Source organism: Procambarus clarkii, chromosome 33, assembly GCF_040958095.1.
Source record: "Procambarus clarkii isolate CNS0578487 chromosome 33, FALCON_Pclarkii_2.0, whole genome shotgun sequence".
Lineage (NCBI taxonomy): Eukaryota > Metazoa > Arthropoda > Malacostraca > Decapoda > Cambaridae > Procambarus > Procambarus clarkii.
This window is the reverse complement of record NC_091182.1, coordinates 38228568-38242092: the sequence shown is the minus strand read 5'-3', so window position 1 is coordinate 38242092 and position 13525 is coordinate 38228568. Positions and strand designations below refer to the sequence as shown.

The 13525-nt window shown below is 47.8% G+C and overlaps 1 protein-coding gene across 1 annotated transcript; it reads right to left on the bottom strand.

Annotated features, from left to right (window-relative positions):
* Nucleotides 1–7347: 7347 nt before the first annotated feature.
* Nucleotides 7348–8619, bottom strand: LOC138370812 (dentin sialophosphoprotein-like). The gene has a single exon (XM_069335417.1). It carries the CDS (start codon nucleotides 8617–8619, stop codon nucleotides 7348–7350), a length of 1272 nt encoding a protein of 423 aa, XP_069191518.1.
* Between the last annotated feature and the right edge of the window lie 4906 nt (nucleotides 8620–13525).

Below are 13525 nucleotides of genomic sequence, written 5' to 3'. Positions count from 1 at the left end.
ACCGACCACATTACTCAGAGAGAGAGGCCCCAAGCACAAACTCCCGGTATAACTGGAGGTAAGAATACGAACAGACCAAGTGAGCTGCTTGTTAAGGGAAGTGGGGATGTGGCAGGCGCCTCGCCCACCTCCTGATGAAACCCGTTCTCCACCAACAACCTGACTGCTCCCGTTCTCAACTGCGCCACGGGAACTACCGCTCTGACCTGCCAACTGTCAACGTAAACACTGGAGAGGGAGAGTGCCTTGTTCGAGCCTGCCTTCCCGAATTTATGTATCTAGGTTAGATTAGCTTTTTAAAATCACTACTATCAGTTGTTGTGGTTGTTTGTTCAATAAATAACTGAACTATATGTTTAGCAGATCCCTAACCCTGTCCGTGGAGGAGGGAAGAAAATGTTTATATGTTGTTTAGCATTGTAAATGTTGGCCACGTATGTGGTAGGCAAAATAATTATCCCTCCCTCTCTCCTCTCCCACACTCCCTCATCTTCTTACCACACTCTCTCCTCTTCTCCTTTATCAGCCCTCTCTACTTCTCTTCCCTCTGCGCATCCACTTGGGTTGGACGGTACAGCGACGGTCGCGCTTCATGAAGGTTGGAATCCCCAACCGTCCAAGTGGTTGGGCACCATTCCTTCCCCCCGTCCCATTCCAAATCCTTATCCTGACCCTTTCCCAGTGCTATATAGTCGTAATGGCTTGACGCTTTCTCCTGATAGTTCCTTTGCTTCACCTGTACAGGTGAAGTAAAGGAACAGCCATACCTCTATTCTTTCCTTCCCATCTACAACACTTCTACCGCCCTTCCTTCTCCCTCTACCTCCCTTCCTCTCCCTACATCTCCATTACCTCCGTAAAAGAGGTTAGGGAGGAGAGGGCCAACTGGAAGTGGGCTGTGTCCGCCATATTGGCCCAGCTGGGGAAATGGAACTCCATGAAATGTTCAACAGCAATTTGTGTAGTCTCTCTATACAGCGTCAGGCATGAAATGTTGATGAAGAGACCGTGTGTGTGTGTATGTGTGTGTGTGTGTGTGTGTGTGTGTGTGTGTGTGTGTGTGTGTGTGTGTGTGTGTGTGTGTGTGTGTGTGTGTACTCACCTAGTACTCACCTAGTTGTGTTTGCGGGGGTTGAGCTCTGGCTCTTTGGTCCCGCCTCTCAACCGTCAATCAACAGGTGTACAGGTTCCTGAGCCTATTGGGCTCTATCATATCTACACTTGAAACTGTGTATGGAGTCAGCCTCCACCACATTACTTCCTAATGCATTCCATTTGTCAACCACTCTGACACTAAAAAAGTTCTAATATCTCTGTGGCTCATTTGGGCACTCAGTTTCCACCTGTGTCCCCTAGTGCGTGTGCCCCTTGTGTTAAATAGCCCGTCTTTATCAACCCTGTCGATTCCCTTGAGAATCTTGAATGTGGTGATCATGTCCCCCCTAACTCTTCTGTCTTCCAACGAAATGAGGTTTAATTCCCGTAGTCTCTCCTCGTAGCTCATACCTCTCAGCTCGGGTACTAGTCTGGTGGCAAACCTTTGAACCTTTTTCAGTTTAGTCGTATGCTTGACTAGATATGGACTCCATGCTGGTGCCGCATACTCCAGGATTGGTCTGACATATGTGGTATATAATGTTCTGAAAGATTCCTCACAAGTTTTTAAAGGCCGTTCTTATGTTAGCCAACCTGGCATATGCTGCTGATGTTATCCTCTTGATATGAGCTTCAGGGGACAGGTCTGGCGTGATATCAACCTTCAGGTCTTTCTCTCTCTCTCTGACTTTTGAAGTATTTCATCTCCCAAATGATACCTTGTATCTGGTCTCCTGCTTCCTACCCCTATCTTCATTACATTACATTTGCTTGGGTTAAACTCCAACAACCATTCCTGCAGCTTGTCCAGGTCTTCTTGAAGCCTCAAGCTGTCCTCCTCTATCTTAATCCTTCTCATAATTTTGGCGTCGTCAGCAAACATTGAGAGGAATGAGTCTATACCCTCTGGGAGATCATTTACGTATATCAGAAACAGGATAGGTCCAAGCACAGAGCCCTGTGGGACTCCACTGGTGACTTCCCGCCATTCTGAGGTCTCACCCCTCACTGTTACTCTCTACTTCCAATTGCTTAGGTACTCCCTTATCCACTGGAGCGCCCTACCAGTTAATCCTGCTTGTTTCTCCAGCTTATGCATCAACCATTTATGGGGTACTGTGTCAAAGGCTTTCCGACAGTCCAAAAAAATGCAGTCCGCCCATCTTTCTCTTTCTTGCTTAATCTTTGTCACCTGATCGTAGAATTCTATCAAGCCTGTAAGGCAAGATTTACCCTCCCTGAACCCATGTTGATGGGTTGTCACGAAGTCTCTTCTCTCCAGATGTGTTACTAGGTTTTTTCTCACAATCTTCTCCATCTCCTTGCATGGTATACAAGTTAAGGACACTCTTGTCTGTCTCTTGTCTGTGGTCTAAGTGCCTCTTGTCTGTCACGCTTTCTGTATATTGGTACTACATTAGCAGTCTTCCATATTTCTGGTAGGTCTCCCGTTTCCAGTGACCTACTATACACTATGGAGAGTGGCAAGCAAAATGCACCTGCACACTCTTTCAATATCCATGGTGAGATTCCGTCCGGCCCAACAGCTTTTCTCACGTCCAGCTCCAATAGGTGCTTTTTGACCTCATCTCTTGTAATTTCGAACCTTTCCAAGATCACCTGGTTTGCTGCCACCTCTCCTAGCGCCGTGACTTCTCCCTTCTCCCTGTACATGTGTGTGTGTGTGTGTGTGTGTGTGTGTGTGTGTGTGTGTGTGTGTGTGTGTGTGTGTGTGTGTGTGTGTGTGTGTGTGTGTGTGTGTGTGTACTCACCTATTTGTACTCACCTATTTGTGCTTGCAGGATCGAGCATTGACTCTTGGATCCCGCCTTTCCAGCTATCGGTTGTTTACAGCAATGACTCCTGTCCCATTTCCCTATCATACCTAGTTTTAAAAGTATGAATAGTATTTGCTTCCACAACTTGTTCCCCAAGTGCATTCCATTTTTCCACTACTCTCACGCTAAAAGAAAACTTCCTAACATCTCTGTGACTCATCTGAGTTTCCAGTTTCCACCCATGTCCCCTCGTTCTGTTATTATTACGTGTGAACATTTCATCTATTTCCACTTTGTCAATTCCCCTGAGTATTTTATATGTCCCTATCATATCTCCTCTCTCCCTTCTTTTCTCTAGTGTCGTAAGGTTCAGTTCCTTCAGACGCTCTTCATATCCCATCCCTCGTAACTCTGGGACAAGCCTCGTCGCAAGCCTCTGAACCTTCTCCAGTTTCTTTATGTGTTTCTTCAGGTGGGGGCTCCATGATGGCGCGGCATACTCTAAGACGGGTCTCAAGTAGGCAGTGTAAAGCGCCCTAAAAGCCTCCTCATTTAGGTTTCTGAATGAAGTTCTAATTTTCGCCAGTGTTAAGTACGCTGCTGTCGTTATCCTATTTATATGTGCCTCAGGAGTTAGATTAGGTGTCACATTGACTCCCAGGTCTCTTTCTCTAATCGTTACAGGTAGGCTGTTCCCCTTCATTGTGTACTGTCCCTTTGGTCTCCTGTCACCTGATCCCATTTCCATAACTTTACATTTACTGGTGTTAAACTCCAGTAACCATTTCCCTGACCATCTCTGCAACCTGTTTAAGTCCTCTTGGAGGATCCTACAATCCTCGTCTGTCACAACTCTTCTCATTAATTTTGCGTCATCCGCAAACATTGACATGTATGATTCCACTCCTGTAAACATATCATTTACGTAAATTACAAAGAGGATTGGTCCCAGCACCGATCCTTGAGGTACTCCACTTGTTACTGTTCGCCAGTCCGACTTCTCGCCCCTTACCATTGCCCTCTGGCTCCTTCCTGTTAGGTAGTTCTTCACCCATACTAGGGCCTTTCCGCTTACTCCTGCCTGCCTTTCAAGTTTGTATAGCAGTCTCATGTGCGGTACTGTATCAAAGGCCTTTTGGCAGTCAAGAAATATGCAGTCTGCCCAGCCTTCTCTGTCCTGCCTTATCCTTGTTACTTTATCATAGAATTCTAAAAGGTTTGTTAGGCATGATTTCCCTGTCCAGAACCCATGTTGGTGCTTGTTTACAAACCCAATGCTCTCCAGGTGCTCAAGAAGTCTTAGCCTAATTATTCTTTCAAGTATTTTGCAGGGGATGCTTGTCAGTGATACGGGTCTGTAGTTAAGTGCCTCCTCCCTATCACCTTTCTTGAAAATCGGTACGACATTTGCCTCCTTCCAGCAACTGGGCAATTCTCCCGACATAAGTGACTCATTAAAGATCATTGCCAGTGGCATGCTGAGAGCCTGCGCTGCCTCTTTAAGTATCCACGGTGATACTGTGTCTGGTCCAACAGCTTTATTTGCATCCAGTGTTGTCAACTGTTTCATTACCTCCTCTGCTGTCACCTCTATATCTGATAGTCTTTCATCTTGGGTAATCTCTTCTAACAATGGGAGCTGCTCAGGCTCGGTTGTGAACACTCCATGGAATTTTGCATTCAGTACCTCGCAGATTTCCTTGTCGCTTTCTGTATATGCCCCTTCTGTTTTCCTCAGTCTTGTCACTTGGTCATTTACCGACTTCTTCCTTCTTATATGGCTATGTAGTAATTTAGGTTGCTTTTTCGCTTTGACTGCAATATCATTCTCATAATTTCTTTCCGACACTCGTCTTATGTTAATGTAATCATTCCTAGCTCTGTTACATCTAATCCTGTTGTCCTCTGTCCTTTGTCTTCTGTACTTCCTCCACTCCCTCCTGCTTCTCACCTTTGCTTCCTGACACTGTCTATTAAACCATGGGTTATTATATTCCCTTCTGCTTTTTTCCTTTATTGTTGGAATAAATCTCTCTTCAGCCTCCTTGTATTTCAATATGACTTGGTTCATCATACCTTGCACTGTTTTTCCTCTAAGTTCTTCCTCCCACTGCACTTCTCCCAGGTAGTCCCTTATCCTTCTGTAGTCCCCTTTTCTGTAATCAAGTCTCCTTTCCCGGACCTCTTGTCCTTTGGTCACAATTTTAAGCTCCATCATGTAGTCAAAGTGTGTTTGTGTGTGTGTGTGTGTGTGTGTGTGTGTGTGTGTGTGTGTGTGTGTGTGTGTGTGTGTGTGTGTGTGTGTGTGTGTGTGTGTGTGTGTGTGTGTGTGTGTGTGTGTGTGTGTGTGTGTGTGTGTGTGTGTGTGTGTGTGTGTGTGTGTGTGTGTGTGTGTGTGTGTGTGTGTGTGTGTGTGTGTGTTTGTGTATGTGTGTGTGTGTGTGTGTGTGTGTATTCACCTAGTTGTGCTTGCGGGGGTTGAGCTCTGCTCTTTCGGCCCGCCTCTCATCTGTCAATCCATCAACTGTTACTAATTACTAAAAAAAAATTTCACACAAGCACACCCCCAGGAAGCAGCCTGTAACAGCTGTCTAACTCCCAGGTACCTATTTATTGCTAGGTAGCAGGTGCATCAGGGTGAAAGAAACTCTGCCCATTTGTCTCTGTTGCCGCCGGAAATCGAACCCGGGCCACAAGATTACGAGTCCACACATGGACTCGTAATCAGGGATGTGTGGACGCGCGGTCAGGGATGTGTGGACGCGCGCTGTCCACACATCCCTGACCCATGTTGATGTTGTGTTAAAGTTCTTTCGCTCCAGATTTTCCACTAGCTTTGTTTCTCACAATCTTCTCCATCATCTTCCATGGTATGCAAGTTAGGGACACTGGCCTGTAGTTCAGTGCCTCTTGTCTATCCCACTTCTTATATTTCGGGACTACATTGGCCGTCTTTCAAATATTTGCCAGTTCCTATTACCAGTGACTTGCTTATACACCATTGAGAGTGGTAGGTATAGTACTTCTGCTCCTTCTTTTAGTATCCATGATGAGATTCCATCCAAACCTCTTGCCTTTGTCACATCCAACTTTAGCAGATGCTTCCTCACCTCCCCGCTGGTAATCACAAACTCCTCCAGTGGTACCTGGTTAGATATTCCCTCTCTTATCTCTGGAACTTCTCCTTGCTCTAATGTGAAGACCTCCTGGAATTTCTTATTGAGTTCTTCGCATACTTCCTTGTCATCTGTAGTGCATCTGTCCCTATCGTCAGTTTCATCACCCGTTCCTTCACTGTTGTTCTCCTAATGTGGCTGTGCAGAAATTTAGGTCTTTGTCTTGATCGCCATGTCATTTTCATACTGTCTTTTTGTCTCTCTTCTCACCTTGAAATACTCATGCCTGGCCCTCTGGAAACTTTGTCGGCTCCCTCCCAGAGCCAGGGCCTCGTAGCCTGGTGGATAGCGCGCAGGACTCGTAATTCTGTGGCGCGGGTTCGATTCCCGCACGAGGCAGAAACAAATGGGCAAAGTTTCTTTCACCCTGAATGCCCCTGTTACCTAGCAGTAAATAGGTACCTGGGAGTTAGTCAGCTGTCACGGGCTGCTTCCTGAGGGTGGAGGCCTGGTCGAGGACCGGGCCGCGGGGACACTAAAGCCCCGAAATCATCTCAAGATAACCTAGTGTCGTGTTGTTTGTATAGTTTCTCCACGTCCTTGTACTTAGTTGCTTTGCCAGCTTACTCCCCCTAATTAAACCATGGGTTCCTCACCTGAATCTTTTTTTTACTTTTGGACTGGACAAACTTGTCAGTCGCCTCCTTACACTTCTGCGTGATGTAGTCCATCATGTCTTGGGCCGTCTTTCCCCTGAGCCCTGTTTCCCTATGTTTTATCTGTTTGGAATTTTCTTATCTCTTCGTAGTTCCCCTTTCAGCATGCCAACCTTTTGTTGTCTGGTCCCTTCCATAAGTACGTTAACCCTACTTCGGCGAGATACTCAAACATCAGTACACAGTGATCTCTCATCTCACGGCGGTTACGAGGTTGATTTCCCTTATGTCGGAGTCGTTCTGAGTGAATACCAAGTCGAGATTAGCTGGTTCATCGTTGCCTCTCATTCTTGTAGGTCCCAGTACTCTAAGCCAGCTCTAGTATCCCAGTCCTCTAAGCCAGCTCTAGTGTCCCAGTCCTCTGAGCCAGCTCTCATATCCCAGTCCTCTAAGCCAGCTCTAGTATTCCAGTCCTCAGAGCCAGCTCTAGTATCCCAGTCCTCTGAGCCAGCTCTTGTATCCCAGTCCTCTGAGCCAGCTCTCATATCCCAGTCCTCTGAGCCAGCTCTTGTATCCCAGTCCTCTGAGCCAGCTCTAGTATCCCAGTCCTCTGACCAGCTCTAGTATCCCAGTCCTCTGAGCCAGCTCTAGTATCCCAGTCCTCTGAGCCAACTCTAGCATCCCAGTCCTCATAGCCAGCTCTCATATCCCAGTCCTCTGAGCCAGCTCTAGTATCCCAGTCCTCTGACCAGCTCTAGTATCCCAGTCCTCTGAGCCAGCTCTAGTATCCCAGTCCTCTGAGCCAACTCTAGCATCCCAGTCCTCATAGCCAGCTCTCATATCCCAGTCCTCTGAGCCAGCTCTTGTATCCCAGTCCTCTGAGCCAGCTCTCATATCCCAGTCCTCTGAGCCAGCTCTAGTATCCCAGTCCTCTGAGCCAGCTCTAGTATCCCAGTCCTCTGAGCCAGCTCTAGTATCCCAGTCCTCTAAGCCAGCTCTAGTATCCCAGTCCTCTGAGTCAGCTCTCATATCCCAGTCCTCAGAGTCAGCTCTCATATCCCAGTCCTCTGAGCCAGCTCTCATATCCCAGTCCTCAGAGCCAGCTCTAGTATCCCAGTCCTCAGAGCCAGCTCTAGTATCCCAGTCCTCAGAGCCAGCTCTAGTATCCCAGTCCTCAGAGCCAGCTCTAGTATCCCAGTCCTCAGAGCCAGCTCTAGTATCCCAGTCCTCTGAGCCAGCTCTAGTATCCCAGTCCTCTGAGCCAGCTCTAGTATCCCAGTCCTCTGAGCCAGCTCTAGTATCCCAGTCCTCTGAGCCAGCTCTAGTATCCCAGTCCTCTGAGCCAGCTCTAGTATCCCAGTTCTCTGAGCCAGCTCTAGTATCCCAGTCCTTTGAGCCAGCTCTAGTATCCCAGTCCTCTGAGCCAGCTCTAGTATCCCAGTCCTCTGAGCCAGCTCTAGTATCCCAGTCCTTTGAGCCAGCTCTAGTATCCCAGTCCTCAGAGCCAGCTCTAGTATCCCAGTCCTCAGAGCCAGCTCTAGTATCCCAGTCCTCAGAGCCAGCTCTAGTATCCCAGTCCTCTGAGCCAGCTCTAGTATCCCAGTCCTCTAAGCCAGCTCTAGTATCCCAGTCCTCTGAGCCAGCTCTCATATCCCAGTCCTCTGAGCCAGCTCTAGTATCCCAGTTCTCTGAGCCAGCTCTCATATCCCAGTCCTCTGAGCCAGCTCTAGTATCCCAGTTCTCTGAGCCAGCTCTCATATCCCAGTCCTCTGAGTCAGCTCTAGTATCCCAGTCCTCAGAGCCAGCTCTAGTATCCCAGTCCTCAGAGCCAGCTCTCATATCCCAGTCCTTTGAGCCAGCTCTCATATCCCAGTCCTCAGAGCCAGCTCTAGTATCCCAGTCCTCTGAGCCAGCTCTCATATCCCAGTCCTCAGAGCCAGCTCTAGTATCCCAGTCCTCAGAGCCAGCTCTCATATCCCAGTCCTCTGAGCCAGCTCTAGTATCCCAGTCCTCTGAGCCAGCTCTAGTATCCCAGTCCTCTGACCAGCTCTCATATCCCAGTCCTCTGAGCCAGCTCTAGTATCCCAGTCCTCAGAGCCAACTCTAGTATCCCAGTCCTCAGAGCCAGCTCTAGTATCCCAGTCCTCTGAGCCAGCTCTAGTATCCCAGTCCTCTGAGCCAGCTCTAGTATCCCAGTCCTCTGAGCCAGCTCTAGTATCCCAGTCCTCTGACCAGCTCTCATATCCCAGTCCTCTGAGCCAGCTCTAGTATCCCAGTCCTCTGACCAGCTCTAGTATCCCAGTCCTCTGAGCCAGCTCTCATATCCCAGTCCTCAGAGCCAGCTCTAGTATCCCAGTCCTCAGAGCCAGCTCTAGTATCCCAGTCCTCTGAGCCAGCTCTAGTATCCCAGTCCTCAGAGCCAGCTCTAGTATCCCAGTCCTCAGAGCCAGCTCTAGTATCCCAGTCCTCTGAGCCAGCTCTAGTATCCCAGTCCTCAGAGCCAGCTCTAGTATCCCAGTCCTCTGGATCCAGCTCTCATATCCCAATCCTCTGAGCCAGCTCTAGTATCCCAGTCCTCTGGATCCAGCTCTCATATCCCAATCCTCTGATCCAGCTCTTGTATCCCAGTCCTCTGAGCCAGCTCTAGTATCCCAGTCCTCTGATCCAGCTCTTGTATCCCTGTCCTCTGAGCCAGCTCTCGTATCCCAGTCCTCAGAGTCAGCTCTCGTATCCCAGTCCTCTGAGCCAGCTCTCGTATCCCAGTCCTCTGAGCCAGCTCTAGTATCCCAGTCCTCAGAGCCAGCTCTCGTATCCCAGTCCTCTGAGCCAGCTCTAGTATCCCAGTCCTCTGAGCCAGCTCTCGTATCCCAGTCCTCTGAGCCAGCTCTAGTATCCCAGTCCTCAGAGCCAGCTCTAGTATCCCAGTCCTCTGAGCCAGCTCTCATATCCCAGTCCTCTGAGCCAGCTCTAGTATCCCAGTCCTCAGAGCCAGCTCTAGTATCCCAGTCCTCTGAGCCAGCTCTCATATCCCAGTCCTCTGAGCCAGCTCTAGTATCCCAGTCCTCAGAGCCAGCTCTAGTATCCCAGTCCTCTGAGCCAGCTCTCATATCCCAGTCCTCAGAGCCAGCTCTCGTATCCTTGGTCACCATTCTAAGTGTAGTCAACACTTCTCATCCCTCATGCTCCCTCACAACGTCTTAACATCGTTTCCCGGAGGAACTACGACAACACCCTCAAGTGTAGACGCGCGACCTGAGAACTGTGGAGTCCTTTCTTACCTTGGGAAGAGCGCGAGTGTTTGCTCAGAGATCAGTAGTGGCTGGCAGCCGTTGGTCACCGTCGAGACTCTCCTTGCTCCAGCTTTATGTATGCAAGAAAACCCACTAAATTATTGGTAAAATCAACCCGGACGTAGCCTAAGGGTTTATTTCAGATGTAATCCTTCGTGGGTCGCCCTGTGTCTGTGGGATTACTCTTGGTTCTCATTATGATAATAAAAAGATGTTATTCCACTCGGGAAAACCGGCCATTGAATCCCAGAACTTTGATTTTCGTTCCTGAGTTGAATATTTGTAATATTTATTAATGTTCAGTCTTTATGAATGACACACGTCTGCAAAACAATATTACTTGCATTCCGCTCAATATATCTTTGCAATATATCCCTCATTTGTTCACACATACAACCACTAAAACCCCGGATCATCAGCATTTGCCTGATGATAAGCCCCTTATCTCCAGATGTGTTAGTAAGTTTTTCCTCGTGATATTCTCCATCACCTTGCATGGTATACAAGTTAGAGACACTGGCCTGTAGTTAAGTACCTCTTGCCTGTCGCTCTTTTTTTGTATAGTGGGACTATATTAGCTATCTTCCATATTTCTGGTAGATCTCCTGTTTCCATTGACTTACTATACACCATGGAGAGTGGCAAACAAAGTACTTCTGCACACTTTTTTGGCATCTATGTCCGGTCCAATAAACTTTCTCACGTCTAGATCCAACAAATACCTCTTAACTTCATGTCTGGAAATTTCGAATCTTTCCAAAACTTACTGGTTTGTTGCCGTCTCTCTTAGTTCAGGGACTTTACTTCGTTCTATTATGAAGAATCTTTTGTTGAGTTCTTCACATAGTTCTCTGTCATTGTCTGTGTACCTGTCCATACGCATTGTCAGTTTCATCACATGTTCTTCCACTGTTGTTTTCCTCCTGATGTGTCTGTGGAGCAGTTTTGGGTCTGTCTTGGCTTTATTTGTTACGCCATTTTCATAATGTTTCGACTTTTCTTCAAAAACTGAGGTATTCATTCCTTGCTCTCTGGTATCTCCCTCTGCTCTCTGGCGTTCTGTTATTTCTGTACTTCCTCCACGCCATTATTTTGTGCCTTACTTCCTCGCATGCTCGATTAGACCACGGATTACCCTTTAGCTTCTCATTTTTTTTTTGGGGGGGGGAGGGGGGGGGGGGAGGGGGGATGAGGGGGGGGAGGGGGGATGAGGGGGGGAGGGGGGGGCCAGGATAAACTTATTTGCTGCCTCTTGACACTTTTGTGTGACGTTATCCATCATGTTTTGTACAGACTTTACTCTGAGTTCTGTTTCCCATGGTATTTCTGTCAGGAATTTTCTCCTCTCCTCATAGTTTCCCTTTCAGTATGCCAGCCCTTTGTCTTCTGGTCTTTTTTTTTTGAGGGGAGGGGAGATTTCTTTTAGCTCCTCCAAGTACTCAAAAGAAAGTACACTGTGGTCATTCATTCCCATGGGGGCTTCCACCTTAACTTCCCTTATGTCTGACTCAGTCAAGGTGAATATCACATCAAGTCTGGCTGGTTCATCCTCTCCTCTCTTTCTTGTGGGTCCCTTGAAGTGTTGGCTTAAGAAGTTTCTTGTTATCACGTCCAGTATTTTAATCCCCCATGTATCTGGTCTTCATAATAGGTCTCTGTTCTCCTTATCTATCTTCCTGTGGTTGAAGTTTCTCATAATTAACAGTCTGGATCTGTTCCTGCAAGCGACGGAGGCTGCTCTCTCTATTATATTAACAGTAGCTATGTTGTTTCTATCATATTCCTATCTGGGTCTTCTGTCATTTGGTGGGGGGGGGGGGTTATATATATGACTACTACTATTATTTTTTGCCCTTCGGTTGCTATGGTACCTGTTATGTACTCGCTGAACCCTTCACAGTCTGGAATATCCATCTCCTCAAAACTCAAGGCTTTTCTTATCAGCGCAGCCACTCCACCTCTACCTCTTCCTTCCCCCTCTTTCCTTACCACATACTAATCCTGCAGAAACACTACAATTGTTATGATTTGTTAATTTTGTCCCTGCGAGTATTATTATGTCTAAGTTCTTGTGACATTTCTTCAAGTTCTCCTATTTTATTTGTGATTCCATCTAATGTTTGTGTACATTATCTGGAAGCTCACTTTCCTCTGTCTATTCTTACTTCCTCTCCCCCCTGGATGGCACTTCTTCTCTTGTCGGAAGATGCTCCCTGGTGGTGGCAATTTGTGAGATGGTTACCAGGGCCTCAGCGGATTTTAGGGAGAGGGTTGGGGGGCCAGGGGAAGGAAGGACAGAGAGGGTGTTGATTGAGGAGGGTTGGGTGGGCACTGCACATATTTCAAGAATGCCACAATAAGATTAATTTCCAAGCCAGGTAAACCCCCAACCCAAATGGAAAATTACAGGCCAATTTCCCTCCTCGAAGTACCAGGCAAAATATTCGAAAAAATAATCAATCAGAGACTTGTGAAGTACATGGAAGAGGAAGAGAAGTATAACACCAGGCAGCATAGATTTAGGAACCACAGAGGGGCCCATACAGCCCCTGGACACACGTCGTCGTCGGGAGTCTGTAGGAGACACGCGATTAGTGAGGTCCGCGGAAATTCGTCAATTTCTCGGGACATTGAAGGAGTATAGAGGCTAGATCATAGTATTTGGCCTCTCGCAGTGTGTAGCTAGCAGGGTGCAGCATAGCATAGTCATATCGCTAGCGATAGTGCGAAGATTTGGCGAAGAAACGAAAAGTGGAGCTAGGGCATCACCGGTGCATGTAAGTGTGTGACCTGACCGGGTGGGACGACCCGCCGTGGAGCTACCTGATTGTGCTGTGAGTGGTGACTGTGATCAGTGGTACAGTGAATTAGTGAACTGTCACATAACGATACAGTGACTGACTCCAGAGCTTTGTGTAGACAGAGAAGAAGACCTCATCAATCTACCAGCATTTAGTGAATCACCTAGTGGGAGACAACGAAGGATAAACATCGTCATCATACATCGCTCATCTGGTTGTGTGAGCGGGAGGCAGTCTGGTATGTACCCCTCTCTGGTCAATTAATCAGGTGTACAGATTGAGGTAAAAGATTATCAAATTCTCGTTCAGGATATCAAATATATTTAAAAATCTCAGAGTGGCTCATTTAGGCAAAGGTAACGCATAAGGGATATCTTGACACATACAAGCACGCCCGCCCACGTACGTATACACGCACACAAGTGTGCACACGCTAAAACAGACACACACACACGTGCACGCACACACACACGTGCACGCGCACACACACACACAATTGTTCAGTCAGGGGAAAAGGCATTAACACCTGGGATAGACCTTACTATCCCCCCCCCCCCTCTTGACCCCACCACCTGACCTGACCTGACTTAGTCGCCATCTCCGCCCCCCCCCCCCCACCCCCAGTCCCCCGCATCGCCCATACACACACTCTTCCCCTCCCCACTCTCCCTCTCTCCCACTCCCTCTCTCCCACTCCCACTATCTCTCTCCTGCTCTCTCTCTCCTGCTCTCTCTCTCTCTCTCTCTCTCTCTCTCACTCTCTCTCTCTCTCTCTCTCTCTCTCTCTCT